This window comes from Periplaneta americana, chromosome 3 (genome assembly GCF_040183065.1).
Source record: "Periplaneta americana isolate PAMFEO1 chromosome 3, P.americana_PAMFEO1_priV1, whole genome shotgun sequence".
Classification (NCBI taxonomy): Eukaryota; Metazoa; Arthropoda; class Insecta; order Blattodea; family Blattidae; genus Periplaneta; species Periplaneta americana.
In genome coordinates, this window is record NC_091119.1 from 156,688,428 (window position 1) to 156,707,292 (window position 18,865).

Consider the following 18,865-nt stretch of genomic DNA (forward strand, 5'->3'; position numbering starts at 1 on the left):
ACAGTGAAACCTCGATCCATCGTGGTTATTATGACGATGACCAAATCTTTTAACATCTGTTATTAATATTGTTTCAGAGCTCAGAGTGCCAAGCCATGTATTCTTTTCTTTGATGAATTTGACAGTCTTGCACCTAGGTAAGCTCTTTTAAAAGTGTAAGTAAATAAATTTATTTCTTTTGGCTTTGGATTTCGTTGGTGCTTAGTTTGTGCCTACAAATTTAAAATAGTAGTTTATATATAAATTTTGATTAAAAGCACTTTCTTGTTTACCACTTGCGTTTTCTCCCTGTATCTACACTTTTTGACATGGAAAATGGTTGCTCTCCTTTAGTGTGAATTTGTTTAAGTGTCGTTTGGGTTAGTGCTTTAATGCACACGAGGAAATATTTATGGCTTAGTGGTACAGCTCTTGTCATTACAAAGATCAGGCTTCAAATCTCTATGTAAAACACACGCATGTAAACACAGCGCATATGATGATTCCCGAGCTATTCTGAGGTGGAACTTAGTCTCTAAACAGCGACCAATTCCCGTGTCAAAGAGTGTACATATTTTTTTATATATATACGAGTTTTAATGTAAAGAAAAGTTTATTCATTGATAGTGTTCTGCCCTTTGTTCTGCCTTAGGGCAGGTCTTTCACTGCAAACCCAGCATTTTCCAGTCTTTCCCATTTTCTGCTTTCCTCTTAGTCTCCACATATGATCCATATATCTTCATGTCGTGTATTTTTGGTATCTTCTTTTGTCCTGAACTCTTTTCCTGTTCACCATTCCTTCCAGTGCATCCTTCATTAGGCAGTTTTTCTCAGTCAGTGACCCAATCAATTCCTTTCTCTTTTCTTGATCAGTTTCAGCATTATTCTTTTTTCATCCACTCTTTCCAACACAGCTTCGTTTCTTATTCTGTCTGTTCATTTCACATGCTCCATTCTTCTCCATATCCACATTCCAAAAGTGCTTCTAGTCACTTCTCTTCATTTCGTTAATGTCCATGTTCCTGTCCCATACAATGCTATACTCCACACAAAGTACTTCCCTAGTCTCTTTCTTAGTTCTTTTTCCAGAGATCCGCAGATGTTCCTTTTTCTATTAAAAGCTTTCTTTGCCATTGCTATCCTCCTTTTGATTTCCTGGCAGCAGCTCATGTTACTACTTACAGTACATCCCAAGTATTTGAAGCTGTCCACTTGCTCTACTGTCTCATTTAGAATTCGCAATTTTACTCTCTTTACTTTTCTTCCTATGACCATGACTTTCGTCTTATTTGCATTTATCTTCACCCTATACTGCTCACAGCTGTCATTTAGCTCCAGTAGCATATCCCTTAGTATCATCTCCTCTCCTGCTAACAATGCCACATCATCAGCAAATCTTATGCATTTTATTCTTCTTTCTCCTACTATAACTCCTCCCATGTTCTGAAAACTGTTAATTAAATCCTTCACGTAGATGTTGAACAGTATAGGTAATGAAGGACATCCTTGACATACTCCTCTCCCTATATCGCTTTCTTCTGACTTTTCTTCTCTTGTCCTCACTTTGACTAGTTTCATGTAAAGGTTACTGAACAGCTTCCTCTCTTTCCAATCCACACCAATTTTCTTTAGAATCCCCATCAGTTTATTCCAATCTACTCTGTCAAACCCTTTTCTAGGTCCACAAATATCACATACACTTCTTTATTCTTGTCTAAGTATCTTTTGCCGATTGTTCGTAATAGTCCAATTGCATCTCTCATACCTTTTCCTGAAGCCAAACTGCCCTTCTTCCAACTGTTCTTCCATCTTAGAATATAAACGTCGATTCAGTATCTGCAGAAGAATCTTTGCCGAGTGTGATATCAGACTGATAGTCCTGAACTCGTTACATTTCTTGGCATTATTTTTCTTCAATATTGGAAGTAACACTGTCTCCGTAAAATCTTTAGGCCAATTCCCCTTTCTCATATATTTTATTGTCTTCAGCCAAGCATTTCACTAATTCAATAGGAATTCCATCAACTCCTGTTGCTTTCCCATTCTTCATTTTCCTAAACACTAGTTCAGCTTCTTTGCTTAAAGTGGAAAATCCTTTTTCGTCTTCTGATATAACTGCTTCGTCTTCTATAGCTAAGTCATCTGGACGATTCCCTCTCTCATATAACTCTTCTACATATTTCATCCATCTGTTCAGTATTCCTGGTCTGTCTGTTATTTAATTTCCGATTTCATCCTTTATCAACTACAGCTGTTCTTATTTGTGACATTCAAACATTTTACTTTGCGGTACATTAAATCATATCTTTTAGTCTTCCTTCGCCTTATGAGTTTCTCTTCTTAGTTCGTTGTTAAGTTTCCTGTAGTTTCTTCTACAGTACCTCCTTCTGTGTTTATGTTTTTCCATTTTCTCCTTTCCTTCATCTTCTCTGTCATTTTCCCTGTGATCTAAAGTTTATTTCTCATACCTTCTCTGTATCGTATTGTTTCTTCTGCTGTTGTCTGTGTAGTGTATACAGCTTTTTAGATGAGTCCAGTACTCATTACTGTTCTCAGGTGTGGATTCTAATGTAGCAGTTTTTCATTCTTCAGTCACCTAAACATGGCAATGAAAAGTATCAAGATGAAAATGATTACCTTATTACTTCAGAATTGTAGCCATTTTAATGACACACTGAACATTTTTATGTTATTTCTTTTTATAGTAACCGATCATCGATGTTATTCCTGTAATTTTTATCTTATAGCAAAGATAAAAATTACAGGAATTAGTTCTGCACTAAAAGACTTGGAGATGCGTTCAAATAATTTATTTATTCACTGTTTCTATGCTGTAATAGTTTCTCTAGTAAAGTTCGCAAAGATGTAGCTGAAATCATTTGAGTATAAACAAGCATGAAGTTTTTAAATTTTTTCATTTTTTTTCTTTCTTAACTTCAGCTAACTTCTAAAATTTGATAAAATAATACCGTGTATAATTCTTGATAATCAATATGTTGTGTTGTGTCTACAGGAGAGGTCATGACAGTACTGGTGTGACTGATCGTGTAGTCAATCAGCTATTGACACAGCTGGATGGAGTTGAGTCCTTATATGGTGTCTGGGTTGTAGCTGCTACCAGTAGACCAGATCTAATTGATCCTGCTCTTCTGCGTCCTGGCAGACTGGATAGAATACTGAACTGTCCTTTGCCTGATAAGGTGTGTGCGTATTTTTGTGTAATAGTGAAGATTGGAGAAAAATGTCTATGTCTTACTTGCTATGGATTTGTAATTAAAGATATGAATGTTTATTTAATTTTAAGTTACAAAAAATCTTTTCATATTTATATGTGCAAATTGTTGCATATTTTATCAGTCCTAGGGAAGTGATTATAGAATATTAATACGTTTTTATTTATAATTTATTCACTTATTTATTCGTATATTTTAATAGTCATATTATGTACATTATGAACATATGCGTCTATTTGTTCCTAACTCTGTAGTTCTAGTTCTTTTGTAAGTTTGAGAACTTTTCCTGAAAGGAAGACAGTTTTATTCTGAAGGATGTGTTTAAGCATATGAGCAATTCAATGAAATGTATCAATGTAATGATGATTAAAAAATTATTGAATAGTGGAAAAGAAATTTAGAAGATAGAATAGAAGACCTTATGTATTGTAGCCAACATCATTATGCATTTGACTATTGTAAATTGTATCAGTTTCTTTTGTTTCTGGCTGAAGAGAAGGCTTGATGGCCCTAACTTCGCCAGAATAAATAAGTATTGTTGTTATTGTTATCATTATTATTGTTATTAATTAGTATTATGATCATCATCATCATCATCATCTGTGCTGTCTATCCACAGTTGATTCCCGATTTACCACGCAAATTGTCTATAGCTGCATTTAGATTGACAACAGGCCATGACTGTTTGGCCAAGTGTCTGCATAGAATTGGAATATATCAGTCCCCTAAATGTCCATTGTGCGACTCAAATCAAGAAATGGATTCAGGACACCTCAAAATCTGTGCGTCAGTGGCTGACCATGACAATATCTTTGAAAAATATTGGATTTCAAGAGGTCAAATGACTTTATTGTCAAATGCCTAGCATTAGAAAACAACAACAAATCTGACCACAACACTGTTTTTTCTTTTCTTTTTTTTTAACATTTGATTACTTATAACCTAGATGTGTTAAAAGTCTTACTTCCAACCTAGAATTTGATGTAGGATTCATTAAACTATTGTGTTTCCCATTGGAACATCCTTTTGTGAGAAGTATTTACAGATTTTTATGGAAATGTAAGAATAGGCTAATGAGATCAGTTTTAGAAGTAAAATAACAGTGTTAGGAAAAAACTTAAAGATTTTACACAGACCTACTCTGCAAAGGAAAATTGATTTGTGTTATTATTTTGCAGGCAAGTCGATTGTCCATTTTACAAGCATTGAGTCGCAAGCTTACTTTGTCAAGTGATGTTGATTTTGAAGAGATTGCAGATAAATCAGAAGGTTTCACTGGTGCTGACCTCCAAGCAGTGTTGTATACTGCTCAGCTCACAGCTTTGGAGCAAACTATTGCACTACAAGGTAACAAGTCTTGTGTTATATAACTAAATACCTTTCTGTATTTGAAAGTAAAAGGACTTGTCCATTCATTTCATTCTACATATCCTTGCAGCTAATTTTTACTGATTCCAGGTGTTTCTATTCCACACTTGCATTTACTCTCTGTTCGAAGTAGTGGATCTAGTTTCATCTCCAATGATTATTCATTGCATTAAAGCAGCGTGATCCAACCTGTGGCACTTGTACTAATTTTGCTGGCCCTCGACCCTTTCATACATTTTTAAAAATATATTGTAATAATTACAGTAGCGTGCAAATTAATCCGAACAACATAATTACTTATGCAAAAACACTCAAACGGGATAAAAAAAGGATCTAAGACATACCTCAGTAATCTATGTGGCCTCCCTTGTTCCTAATAACAGCTCTGAGACGATTTGACATGGATTCCACTAATTTCCCACAAATATTCTTCATTTCTTCATCGCGAAACCATACACCAATGAGGGCAGAAATCATCTTCTCCTTTGTAGAACAATCCATTTTTTGCATTCTTCTTTTGCAAATTGACCACAAGTTCTCAATGGGGTTGATGTCGGGTGAGTTGCCTGGCCAGGGGAGTACCTGAATATTCTTCTTGTTGAAGAATTCTGTAGTTTTTCGAGACGTATGGCATGGTGCCAGGTCTTGTTGGAACACACCTCTGCCATCTGGAAATGATTTTTGCAGCTGGGGTACGATTCTGGTTTCCAATAAGTGAATATATTTGTCAGAATTCATCATTCCCTTGATAGGTATTAATGCTCCAGGCCCTTCATGTGTAAAACAACCCCAAAACATTACTTTAGGGGGGTATTTGGGTGCTTGTTGGAGATGAGCTGCTGTTACTTTTTCGGATCCTTTCCGTACGTAAGAAACATGGTGGCCGTGGGCCTCGAAATGAGACTCGTCGGAAAAAAGTACATTCTTCCAGTCATTCACTGTCCAGTGTTGATGTAATTTTGCCCACATTAAGCGTTTTTGCACATAACAGGGGTTAGCAGTTGCTTCTTAATAGGCTTATGAGCCCTTCGTCCAGCTTCCAAAAGCCTACGCCGCACTGTTGTGACGTGAATATTCACCCCAGTGGTAGCCATTAACTCGCGGGTTAAGTCGACAGCAGTTAGTCTAGGATTTAATTTACTTTTCCTGACAATTAAACGATCATCTGCAGGTGAAGTCTTCCTTTTCCGGCCACAGTTTCCTTTTTTCTGGGGTGTGATGGATCCAGTCTCCCTGTATCGCTTTATGATTGAATTAACAGTAGCCAAACCGATGTGACATTCTGCAGCAATTTGCCTCTGTGTCATAGAAGAATGCTCTGCTAATATTATAATTTTAGACTGTTTTCGTGGAGTTGTATCCATTTGTGAAGACGACAGAATGTACACAGGATTGTAGTATTGTCTTCAACACAACTGAAATGCTTATAAGTACAAAACGACAGGCAAAATGTCACATATTATAAAAAAAATAATAACGACAGACCTTCAGTAATGGAATTACACGTACTACAGATGTCAATTAAAGCGGTATGAGCAGCTGTGAGGCCAACAATGACAGAAAATGTAAAAATTTGTCGTGTTCGGATTAATTTGCACGCTACTGTATGTATAAACCAACAAGATAAATTCTAAGTTAGATTTCAATACGAAATTTTGCATTCAAGTCTTGTAGTCTCCGATAGATGACAGTTCATTGAATTTGAGTTTCAAGATGTTTATTCCAGTTTATTAAAGAACGCATGAAAAATTTAGCTATGTACTGGATACGACAAATACTGAATTTGTTTTTGCGGACAGGCAATAGCTGTTTGAATATTTTCTGGAAAAAACTCAAAACAGTTACAGATGGTTACTGAATCCACTTTTAGACAATTGCATTCAATTGGCTGAAATTAAAAAAAAAAAATATCGAAGAAAAACTCGTTGAAATATACGTAAAGATTAATTTTTGGTCCTATAGAATATATCTGTTATGGTAACAATATTCTTTATGTAGATTCTTCCACCAACAGTGCATATTACTGTGGAATCCCGGCTACTAAGTCACTCAGTTGAGTGCGCTCCTTGTATAATGGCAGTTGACTTAATATATGTTAATATATATGTCGAACTTGGAGTCAGGCCACAAAAGGAAAAACACTAGAGGAGAGGAATTCGATCTGGTGCTGTGGATTGAACTTTGACATAGTTCAGTGGTTAGAGCACTTGGTACGTAGAACCAAGGACCTGGATTCGATTCCCGGCACTGGAGCGAATTTTTCTTCTCTAATAATCATCATTTAAATAATATGTTTCTACTAATGAAATGCTGAAACTAGACTTTTTTTCCAGAGTGTAGGCCAGTCTTGGATCAAAAGAATGCAAGAATAACTCGAACTTGCAGAAGAAGCTCTTAAATTTTTTATGAAATTTGCAACCTTGTATTTATGCAAAATAAAGTTTTCGTCTATGATTGTCATTAAAACAACGAGAAAGCTCCTTGATCAAGAAAATGATATCACTGTGCGTTTGTATCAAATAGCACCTTTATTATCATACCAACCCAATAAATGCCCAGACAATTGTGCTTGTGCTCTTCAACGAGCGTTGTCCTCCTACATCATCTCTATGAAGCAAAGTCTGTTATGGATGACTTCATGTATAGGGCTATCCCTAATTTACGTGTGATTTGCCTAATTTACCGCCACTTCATTGATAGTCACTTGTAGGTTCATATCAGGATGGACTTGCTCAGTGTTGTCATCAATAGAGGATGAGCATCCTGCTCCTTCTTCGTGCTTAACACTTATCCGACTGTTCTTGAACTTCTCAATCCATTTGTGCATGCTCTATTAGATAAAGTGCTGTTCCCATATTGTGCTGAAAGTTGTTGTTGTTGTTTTCTAATGCCAGGCGTTTGACAATAAAGTAATTTGACCTCTTGCACTCCAATATTTTTCAAAGATATTATCATGGCCAGCCACTGAAGCACAGATTTTGAGGTGCTACGAATCCATTTCTTGGTTTGAGTTGCACAATGGGCAGTTAGGGGACTGATATATTCCAATTCTATGCAGGTGTTTGGCCAAACAATCATGGCCTGTTGCCAATCTAAATGCAGCTACAGACGATTTTCGTGGTAAATCGGGAATTAACTGTGGATTATGATGCAGAGAGTTCCATTTTTTCCCTTGAGATTGTGTTATCAAATTTTGTTTGTTGAAGTTTAAGTATGTAGATTTAATAAATCTTTTCACAGAATAATAAGTAGATTTAGTAACAGGTCTGTAAGTAGCAGTGCTGCCCTTCTTTGCTAAAGCATCCGCATTCTCGTTTCCCAGGATTCCACAATGGGATGGTATCCATTGGAATACAATTCTTTTATTGAGTGATATTAATTGAGAGAGCATTTTAGTTATTTCTGCTGTTTGAGATGAAGGTGTGTGTTTAGAGACGATTGATAGAATAGCTGCTTTGGAGTCTGACAATATAACTGCATTCTTAAATTTATTGTTGTGGCATAGAAGATTCCTGAGACTTTCACTTATTGCAATGATTTCCCCATCAAAACTTGTTGTTCCATGTCCAAGAGATCTATAAAGTGAGAAGAGACAGCACGTAACACCTGCACCGGCACCTTGTTCTCTGGAGATCAAGGATCTGTCGGTGTATAAATGAAGCCAGTTTTGTGGAGAGTACCTAATATTAATTGTCTCTAAAGACAATTGTTTCATTATTTCAGTGTTTACTTCTGATTTCAGTATTTCTTCTGTTAAATTTAGATTATATTCTATATTTAATAGAGTTAAAGGGTTTGGTTTAATGTGTAACTTTTCTTTTAAATTCGGGATTGTGCTGAAAGTCTGTCATGAATTTCGGCCTTTAGTATACTTTCAGCCCCAGATCACTGCTCGCTGATCTTCTTTGGTGCAATTCTATAAAAGCAAAAAGGGAAAGTGACTGATCAAGTTCATACTTTCAGTTAAAGTGACGACAGAGGCACCCTGTTTTTATATGCACCCACAGAAAGCAGTACAGTTAAACTAAAAACATAATAACAAGCGTGATAATTACTGCGTTTGCTGATTATCCACAGTAACAGCAGACGAAGATATAATTATAGCAAGTGTAGCCATTGTTATTATTATAGGCAGTTTAACAAAAAGAAAGTTAAAAAGCAAAAGACGATGGTGGCAGATGCCACTCTACGAAAATCGCAATTGATTATATAGAGACACTGACTTGGTTAATAATTTACGTCGAATTGAATCGGGACAGTTTCACAACTTCTGTCGCAAATCGAAACAGACTAAGAAATATTACTTGCAAAATATGGCCATAAAATTTCCTGTTTCCTATATACATCAATAAGTTTGATGACAGCTTCTTCAGTCCACTCGAGTTTCGACATCCTGTTGGTGAAATTAAAGTAACCACTGAGTTCTGCTACAAACTGCAAACAAGTGGCAAATTCCGTTCACAACGAATACCAACTTCCTTTGATGTAATCGTCTGTAGCTGCATTTAGATTGGCAACAGGCCATGATTGTTTGGCCAAACACCTGCATAGAATTGGAATATATCAGTCCCCTAACTGTCCATTGTGCAACTCAAACCAAGAAATGGATTCGGAACATCTCAAAATCTGTGCTTCAGTGGCTGGTCATGATAATATCTTTGAAAAATATTGGAGTGCAAGAGGTCAAATGACTTCATTGTCAAATGCCTGGCATTAGAAAACAACAACAACTTCCTTTGATGTACCAAAAAGCGACGGATCACTATTGAAGGCAAATCAAATGATCGGTTTGCCTTTGCTGTGCTGTATACACATTCTGATTTCAATTAGTGAATGCATTCATTTGTCGTTCGTTTGTTCGTTCGTTCGTTGTCCGTTTGCTACGTGTGTACGCACCTTTATATGAACACCATTATAGAAAGTTTAACTGATGGAAATAAATATATGAAGAGATATTTAGCAAGAAATTATTGCGTCTATTTCAGGAACAGACCCTCAGATGACTATAGACGAAGTTGAAGTACTGCACAACAAAACAGACCACAATTTTGTAAGTAATTGTTTGGCTGTGTTAATATTCCTTTCATTTATTTTAATTTATGCAATATTTTTATTTATTATTAATTTTACTGTTATTGATGATGATGATTAATTCTACTATTTTCTGAGATTCAGTTTTCAGAATAATGTCTTTTTCCCCTCCACTAATGTTACCTGTTCATTACTAATTAAACAGTTACAGAAATGCAGGTTTTATCAATAATAATAATAATAATAATAATAGTGATGATAATAGTAATAATAATGATAATAAACCCAATGGCCTATTAATGGTCTCAATGCTGAATTTCAGTCAGTTTTATCAATTTACATTATAAAAGCAGAACTCTTTCCACCACTGCTGCTACCACCAATATCATCCTATTTAGTTTTAGAAGTTCCGTTAATGTAAAAAAAAATTAACGTCCTGTATCCTTGCATGAAATCCAAAGATCCAATCAGAGTGATTGCAAAGGTGCTGCTTTTTAAGATGTCAATCGTTAAAATATGCGCCTAACTAAGAAATGCCAACGTTAAAAAAATAGTAATTGTAGCATGTAGAGAGAATTTTAGATCATTTCATGTTCCATATTTTAATTTTTATACCACTTTATTTTTTTAAATAAAAAGGTAGCCATAAATCACACTATTTAAGTTGTATAATTTCATATCTTCATTTGATTCAACATGATGAACATTAATTATTGTATTGCAATTTAACTAAAAGAAACAAATAATTTAATTTTAAATAATCATAATTATTTTCATTCATGAAATACGCCTTTTAAACCTATTCTGGCCCATTTGTAGATGCTTAAGAGGTCTTCATGGTCCTCTGTAAGAGGTCTTCATGTTCTTCTCTGTCCTCTGTAACATGAAATAATACACTAAAATAATACCAAAATTTGAATGTCTTCAATTGTTACATAAATATTTATATTTTTGTAATATAGGCCTACCTTGTATAAAACGAAGGTATTTGTATACATTTTTATAAATACCGTGCTTTATAGAGTTATGGGCCATTCCATGTATGCAGGTGTGATATTTGAACAACATTTTCAATGTAATAACAATCTTTATACATGCTAAAATATAACAATTTATATAAACACTGCTGACTAGGACTAGCTTTGTTGTACTTTCATTCTGACAAAAACTATAAATATACTGTATTTTACAGACCTTTAAAAATATGTTATGGGTGTGACAAATTTTGTACATACCAATACACAATTACCTGTTTATGTTGAAGTCTTTGCTAAGTTTTAATGAAATTCTGCAAAATTAAAAGGTTCTGAGATGTCACAGAACTGCCATTTTTGTGGACATTATTTTTATTCTATAATTTGTACAATAAAATTATCTTTTAAATAATCGTGGCCGTATGTGAAACATATCTTACTTTGTTCGATTTTGTGAATTTTAGCCATATGCACAAAGCTAGGTGTGCATATACTGTACATGTGTCAATATAATTTTTTTGCATAATCATTGTTTTTTTTTACAGCTATTGATACATTAGGCCTTGAAAGTTAGAATTCCCACACAGAAACTTGTTGCTAGGAAAACCATTCTTCATAACATAAAACTATACTGAAATAGACCCATTACAGTGCACTTATTGTTACTTAGTTACCATTACAGTGCAGTTTTGCGAAGGCTTTGGAATAAACTTTTCCTTGATTTTGTAAAAAGAACTTCCCAAGCTTATATCATAATATAGTACTATTATGAAATATTAAATATGTAAATGTGTCATTCATAAAGCTATGCAAACACAGTCTCCATAAATCAGAAAATTAAGTGAAAATAAAGACTGCTGATAATTTCATTGACAGTCTTATGACAGTAGATAAGGACAATGAATAACAATCTTCACAGGCCATTATACAGTTCCTGTGTCACACACCATACTCACATAAATAAAGTGTCTTGTAAGCTGGTAGGCCTACGTGGCAATGTTACAAGTTTTTCAGTGGGGCAGTGAAATAGTTTTGTGTGTGTTTTGTCTGTAAAACATGGCACATACAAAAACTACCATGTTCTGATTGGTTATAAATGAACGAAAACATTTAAGTATTGTGTTATTATCATAAAATTACACATAGGTATACTGTCACCTATTTTATGTATTCACTTGTTACATTGAACATTTGTTGTATCAGTGCATAAGTTTTTGTGTCCCTTCTTCGAAGTAGTCTGTCACCTAACTGTAGTTCACTTTACTTGAGCCAACTGCAAGAAATAACTTTTATATGTAAGAAACGGAATTTTTTTTTGTGACATTGGGCAGCAGAAGATAAAAAATGGAATAAAGTTATAGCCCTATATTGTGTATTATAATTGGTATTTGATTTGTCGATTAATTTGTATTTACAGGAGCGAATCAGTGGTCCTGCGATAAGTCATGATAACCTGAGAACCGCTCTAAATAATACGAGACCTTCCCTTTCAGACATGGAGAAGCTCAAGTACCGTTTCATGTAAGTAGAATTCCTATCTTCATAAATTAATGTATTTTTGGACAGTTTCATAATGACGACTTTTGATTCTCATCTTAGTATTGAAAAGTCATTGATTTCTGCATCTATAAATTACCGTGCTTAAGAGTAAATTTCCGTGCCTAAAAGTACTTTTAAGCACTCTAATTAGGAATACTGAAAACATAAATTCCAACGATTCATTTATTTATTCCTAACAACCAGCAAAACAATCACCATAGCCTACTACATATCCAAAGGTCGTGTGAAATCTATCTCTTTCTGTACGAATGTAATACAGTAGCATGCAAATTAATCCGAACAACGTAATTACTTATGCAAAAACACTCAAACGGGATAAAAAAAAGGATCTAAGACATACCTCAGTAATCTATGTGGCCTCCCTTGTTCCTAATAACAGTTCTGAGACGATTTGGCATGGATTCCACTAATTTCCCACAAATATTCTTCATTTCTTCATCGCGAAACCATGCACCAATGAGGGCAGAAATCATCTTCTCCTTTGTAGAACAATCCATTTTTTGCATTCTTCTTTTGCAAATTGACCACAAGTTCTCAATGGGGTTGATGTCGGGTGAGTTGCCTGGCCAGGGGAGTACCTGAATATTCTTCTTGTTGAAGAATTCTGTAGTTTTTCGAGACGTATGGCATGGTTTCAGGTCTTGTTGGGACACACCTCTGCCATCCAGAAATGATTTTTGCAGCTGGGGTACGATTCTGGTTTCCGATAAGTGAATATATTTGTCAGAATTCATCATTCTGTTGATAGGTATTAATGCTCCAGACCCTTCATGTGTAAAACAACCCCAAAACATTACTTTAGGGGGGTATTTGGGTGCTTGTTGGAGATGAGCTGCTGTTACTTTTTCGGATCCTTTCCGTACGTAAGAAACACGGTGGCTGTGGACCTCAAAATGAGACTCATCGGAAAAAAGTACATTCTTCCAGTCATTCACTGTCCAGTGTTGATGTAATTTTGCCCACATTAAGCGTTTTTTGCACATAACAGGGGTTAGCAGTTGCTTCTTAATAGGCTTACGAGCCCTTTGTCCAGCTTCCAAAAGCCTATGCCGCACTGTTGTGACGTGAATATTCGCCCCAGTGGTAGCCATTAACTCGCGGGTTAAGTCAACAGCAGTTAGTCTAGGATTTAATTTACTTTTCCTGACAATTAAACGATCATCTGCAGGTGAAGTCTTCCTTTTCCGGCCACAGTTTCCTTTTTTCTGGGGTGTGATGGATCCAGTCTCCCTGTATTGCTTTATGATTGAATTAACAGTAACCAAACCGATGTGACATTTTGCAGCAATTTGCCTCTGTGTCATAGAAGAATGCTCTGCTAATATTATAATTTTAGACCATTTTCGTGGAGTTGTATCCATTTGTGAAGACGACAGAATGTACACAGGATTGCAGTATTGTCTTCAACACAACTGAAATGCTTATAAGTACAAAATGACAGGCAAAATGTCACATATTATAAAAAAATTAATGACAGACCTTCAACAATGGAATTACACGTACTACAGGTGTCAATTAAAGCAGTATGAGCAGCTGTGAGGCCAACAATGACAGAAAATGTAAAAATTTGTCATGTTCGGATTAATTTGCATGCTACTGTATTCTTTCATCTTTAAAATCAGAAGTTCGCCATTGCGAGAGAAAGAATCAACAATTTTATTCTCTTTAAAATATAAATACATTAGGAATTCTTGAGTGACTGTCTAAAAAAATCTTGTATAAAACACATGCGAAACTAGCATTTTATGCACTCGCTATGTCCATTTTCTCTTCTGGTTATTGGACAATCTTCATTTCTCGAACTTAAAACACTATCATTTCGCAACTTGTTGCATAAATAGTTATTGCAGATGTTATAATCTTAAAAAATCCATTGCTCTCGGCTGGATTTTGAACCAGCAGACCTCGGATCCATTTGTAAAATCTGTAACCACTAGATCACCAAAGACAACTCCGTTATATTATGTAAATCACATGCTCCAAACATATAATTCCTTAGCTGCAATTTATTTTTTTCCTGATATTTTCAGAGAACAAAAAATATTGTGACAATACATCTCCAGAAGGTGTATGCAGTTTGAACAATTTATAGTTTCCTAAGTCGATGTTCTCCTAAATAAGAGAATACGTATTCTTGAAGTTACTTGCAAAATTGTTAGGGACATGTCGTTAAATAATTTATTTCATATCCAATGAAAAAAAATTAAATCACTGCATAATTTTTTTCGGTCTTGATTTATTTCTTTACAACTTGCCACAAAATAATTTTGGTATGTAAACTGCTGGTATTTTTTCATTATGTTCCACACACATCTGCACTCTGACGAAGTTTCTCTTAATCACTCACTTATTCACTTTGTTGTATGTTTCGTAAAAATGTACAATTTATTTAATAATTTATCCTTTCAGTTACGAAAAATTCGAGAGGTCACATGGTGGAACCTCTCCTGAAGACATGGCTTCTATGCCTCAAAGAGCAACGTTGGCTTAATGCAGTGGTAAAATAGAATTATTTGTTCGTTATTATTGTTACTTATTTCTGCTGTTAAATTCTTTTTGTTGATTAAAGTGTATACTGGGTGTTCAGTTCAAAGTGTGTCATGGCTCGCTGTATGCCGTCATATGGCTAGTCGATGAGCCTAGAGAATTCAATCTTCCTACACTTCTGCAGAGGTGTATAACCTATGTATCAGAGAAGTTGCCTAGCAAGTATGGCGTTCATTCTGAAAAGTACTTACCGATATGTACGGTAACGCTGGTAGTGGCAGGAATGTGAACTGTTTGGAAACATGTACTGAGGTGGGTTTTTTTCTTACTGTCGGGATATGTGGAGAGGGTTAAGACGATTATTTACGTATTTGTTGACATTAACTTCGACGGACAACATGGATACGGAGCATTTGATTTGTATTGTGGAATGTTACCGTACACAACCGATAACAAATACCCTGCGTACGACTTGGCTGCGCAAAACACAGTTCGAAAGAGGTTATGGTAGCACACAGACCGTACAGACCGCCATCTGTTGCTACAACGTTCAAGTTATACCGTACACGTTCTCAAGTTCAGATTGAACACCTTGGTTAATAAGCAACTTCTCTGACATAAAAGCTGAAACTCACTTCAAATCGCTGACTCACAACAGTGACGTCATGACACACTTTGAAATGAACACCCAGTATATCAATAGTACAAAAATTATGAAATATTGAGTTTTGAAATGTAAAGAATAATTTTGTGCATGTAGTAATGTATAATGAGGCAGTTTTGTAAAACTTTTTATTTACTCTCTGTTTTTAACAACGAGAAGTCCTTTAGCCTTGTATTAGATCGTCTCATAATTAATATCGGTTTGGCTTCTGGCATAGCTCAGTCGACTAAGGCACTGACTGTCGGCCACTCGCGCTTTTATTACTAAACCACACGTTCTGGAATCTTTGATTCGCGTGGCTTTCAGAATCTTCGAGAGAAATACGCTTCTAGATGTTTACCTTGCTCTCTCCACTCTGCGCCATCACCGTAGTTCTCCTCCCCTCGCTCCGTGCCGCGCTACAGCTCCTACTGAAGCTCGAATTTCCGTTTCCCCACTCCTTTCTTCTCGCTAGATGCGCGCGCACACTCCTGAGGCAACCAGAGCAATCCAGACTGGTGCCACAATATATTAAATGATATCTAGCCTTGGTTTATTTCTGGTCATTTTCACTCAGCTATCTTGGTCAAATCTTTATTCACCTTTAACATCTGACATTGTAGAACGTACCCAATAGGCTTGTGCGTCTCAAGAACACGCAGTGTAGGTGCTTTGACATCCCTGATGTAGCACAATAATTGTTTCAGTGTTTCAGTGATGGAAAAGGAGACAGTAAAGATTTATAACGTCCTGGAAGACATAAAGTATAGAGTCTTGGGAGAAAACCCACAGAAAAGTACTTGTAGGTTGTCAGAAAAATTTGATGCTTCAAAAGATAATAATACATCGCCATATAAAGTTGCTTAGAAAGTCATACAGAAATTGTAGATCTGTAGCTCATGAATTGGCACCTCAACAAGCTCAATGCAGAGTGGCTGTCTGTCTATCACTAATCCCATGGATGAATTCAGGAGAATTGTCACATGTGATGAAAAATGTGTATATTATCACAACTCTGACATCTCAAAACAGTGGGTCGATACCCATCAGTCTGCCAAAGTCGTCGTTAAACAAAATTGGTTCAGCTCCAAAGTAATGTTATGTGTCTGGTGGAATTTTGAAGGTATGATTCATTGGGAGTTTGTTCCAAATGGACTTGCAATCGATGCGGATCTTTATTCTCAACAGCTACAACGAGTTCATGAAGTTTTGAGAGAGTGGTACCTGACATTAGTTAATCGAAATAGAATTCTCTTGCAACAGGACAATGCGAGATCCCATACCACTTGTAAAACTAAGGGAAAAAATTCAGGAATCGAACTACTACCTCACCCGGGATATAGCCCTAATCTTGCGCCTTCAGATTACAATCTGTTTCGATCCGTGACCCACTTCCTACATGGAAGAAATTTCCAGAACTTGAAAGAGGTTGAAATAGGTATCACCGAATTCTTTGCATTAAAAACCAGAAACTGGTACCATCGTGGGATAACAAACCTCTCAGAAAAGGTGGCAGAATCTAATGGCCTTTACTTTGAAGATTAGATTAATTTCTTGTGACAATAACTTCAACCTAAAATTTTGTACATCTTGATTACACAACTTTTAATGCTATATCACTTGGGAATGTAAAGTATATATATATATATATACAGGGTGTTTCAGAAATACGGGGCATAATTTCAGGTATGTATTTCCCACATGTAGACAATCAAAATAGTTCATTACAACATGTGTCCGGAAATGCTTTATTTTGATTGTCTACATGTGGGAAATACATACCTGAAATTATGCCCCGTATTTTTTAAACACTCTGTTATATATATATATATATATATATATATATATATACTTTCATGTGTTAATTAATTAGGTTATCTTGTTGACTAATTTCGGCCTGGGACCATCTTCAGAACAGAGTGGTCTTTGCGTCTTCTGATTCCATTTCCTGTGAGACTATGTTTGTGTAGTGTAATGTGCAATCAATTAATGTGTGGTGTGTTCTGAAATTGAGTTGTGAGTTGAGGATTTGATGTAGGTGTGTTTTTGTATGTATATTTCGTATTATTCTAGTGTGTTTAGTTTCTGGTTTTTTGGTTGAAGATGTAGAATTTCAGTGTCTGTGTCTATGTTGCTGTATGTGTGGTTGGCGTTTGTGATATGTTCTGCATATATGAAAATGTTTTGTGATTTCGTTATGGCTGTGATGTGTTCTTTGTAACGTGTTTGGAATTATCTGCCTGTCTGTCTTATGAAGAAGTTGTTGCAGCATGTGAGTTTGTATACACCTGTGTACAAAACACGCTACAAAAGCATCTCAACCCACAAACAAACAAATGCAACCTCACAGGTGTATACAAACTCACATGCAATAGCTGCAACAACTTCTTCATAGGACAGACAAGCACAACAACTTCTTCATAGGACAGACAAGCAGATCATTTCAAACACGTTACAAAGAACACATCACAGCCATAACCAAATCACAAAACACTTTCACATATTCAGAACACATCACAAATGCCAACCACACCTACAGCAACATAGACACAGACACTGAAATTCTACATCTCCAACCGAAAAACCAGAAACTAAACACACTAGAACAATACGAAATATACAGACACAAAAACACGCCTACATCAAATCCTCAACTCACAATTCAATTTCAGCACACACACACACACACACACACACACACACACACACACACACACACACACACACACACACACACACACACACACACACACACACACACACACACACACACACACACACACACACACACACACACACACACACACACACACACACACTATTTGACTGCACATTACACAAACATAGCTCCACAGGAAACGGAATCAGAAGGTGCAAAGACCACTCAGTTCTGAAGATGGTCCCCCGGCCGAAACTAGTTAACAAGGTAAGCTAATTAATTAACACGTGAAAGCGTGTATATACTTTATATTCCAAACCTAAAATTTTGTTTCAAGACTGACATTAGACATTACTAATTATGAGACAGTATCTGTATTAAATACATATTAAGAAATGATATGTTGTATAATTTTATTTTATCTTATAAATTATAAGAATTGTAAATTTTTGTACGGACAGGGATTTCATTTTAATAAAACGATATATTTAGTTAAAGTGTTTAAAAAAAGTAATTAAAATTGAGGTGTGTGATATCTGTAGCCTTATTTATGTACAAATATTTTTACGAAGCAAATTTGTCTTCATTCATGATCAATTTGTTTCAAGAACTGAAATGATCAAGAGAGCACCCTGTGCTTAGTATTATGTCTTCCATTCCTTTCATCTGATTTGTAAATCTATCAATAAAGATCTCATGTCATAGAGCATATGTGTTATTTTGTGGTGTATATGTACTGAACAAGATGAAATATACTTTATCCTGTACCACCATATCCCATTATGTCTCACTTCATCTCCTATCATTCAAATCAATCTTATGATCCTTTGCTTATGTATCTTTCTGTAACTATAAAGATAGTTCAGATGTCATTAATTTTTGTCAGGTTATTCACAGGTCAGATTGCAATTCTTATTCTTGTGTAGCATTT

General features: G+C 35.5%; 1 protein-coding gene across 3 annotated transcripts in view; it reads left to right on the top strand.

Moving 5' to 3' along the window:
• The window catches only part of Pex1 (peroxin 1), a 39,756-nt gene extending 24,966 nt beyond the window's left edge, over positions 1-14,790 (top strand). For 2 of the 3 annotated variants that reach the window (XM_069822113.1, XM_069822115.1), the window contains 6 exons: positions 78-137; positions 2,993-3,179; positions 4,391-4,559; positions 9,566-9,630; positions 12,003-12,106; positions 14,555-14,784. In XM_069822113.1, coding sequence (XP_069678214.1) covers positions 78-137; positions 2,993-3,179; positions 4,391-4,559; positions 9,566-9,630; positions 12,003-12,106; positions 14,555-14,636 — 667 coding nt within the window. In that variant the 3' untranslated portion in view covers positions 14,637-14,784. Of the gene's footprint in view, positions 1-77; positions 138-2,992; positions 3,180-4,390; positions 4,560-9,565; positions 9,631-12,002; positions 12,107-14,554 lie in introns of all 3 variants that reach the window. The other variant, XM_069822112.1, reaches the window with a different exon arrangement.
• Positions 14,791-18,865: the final 4,075 nt, after the last annotated feature.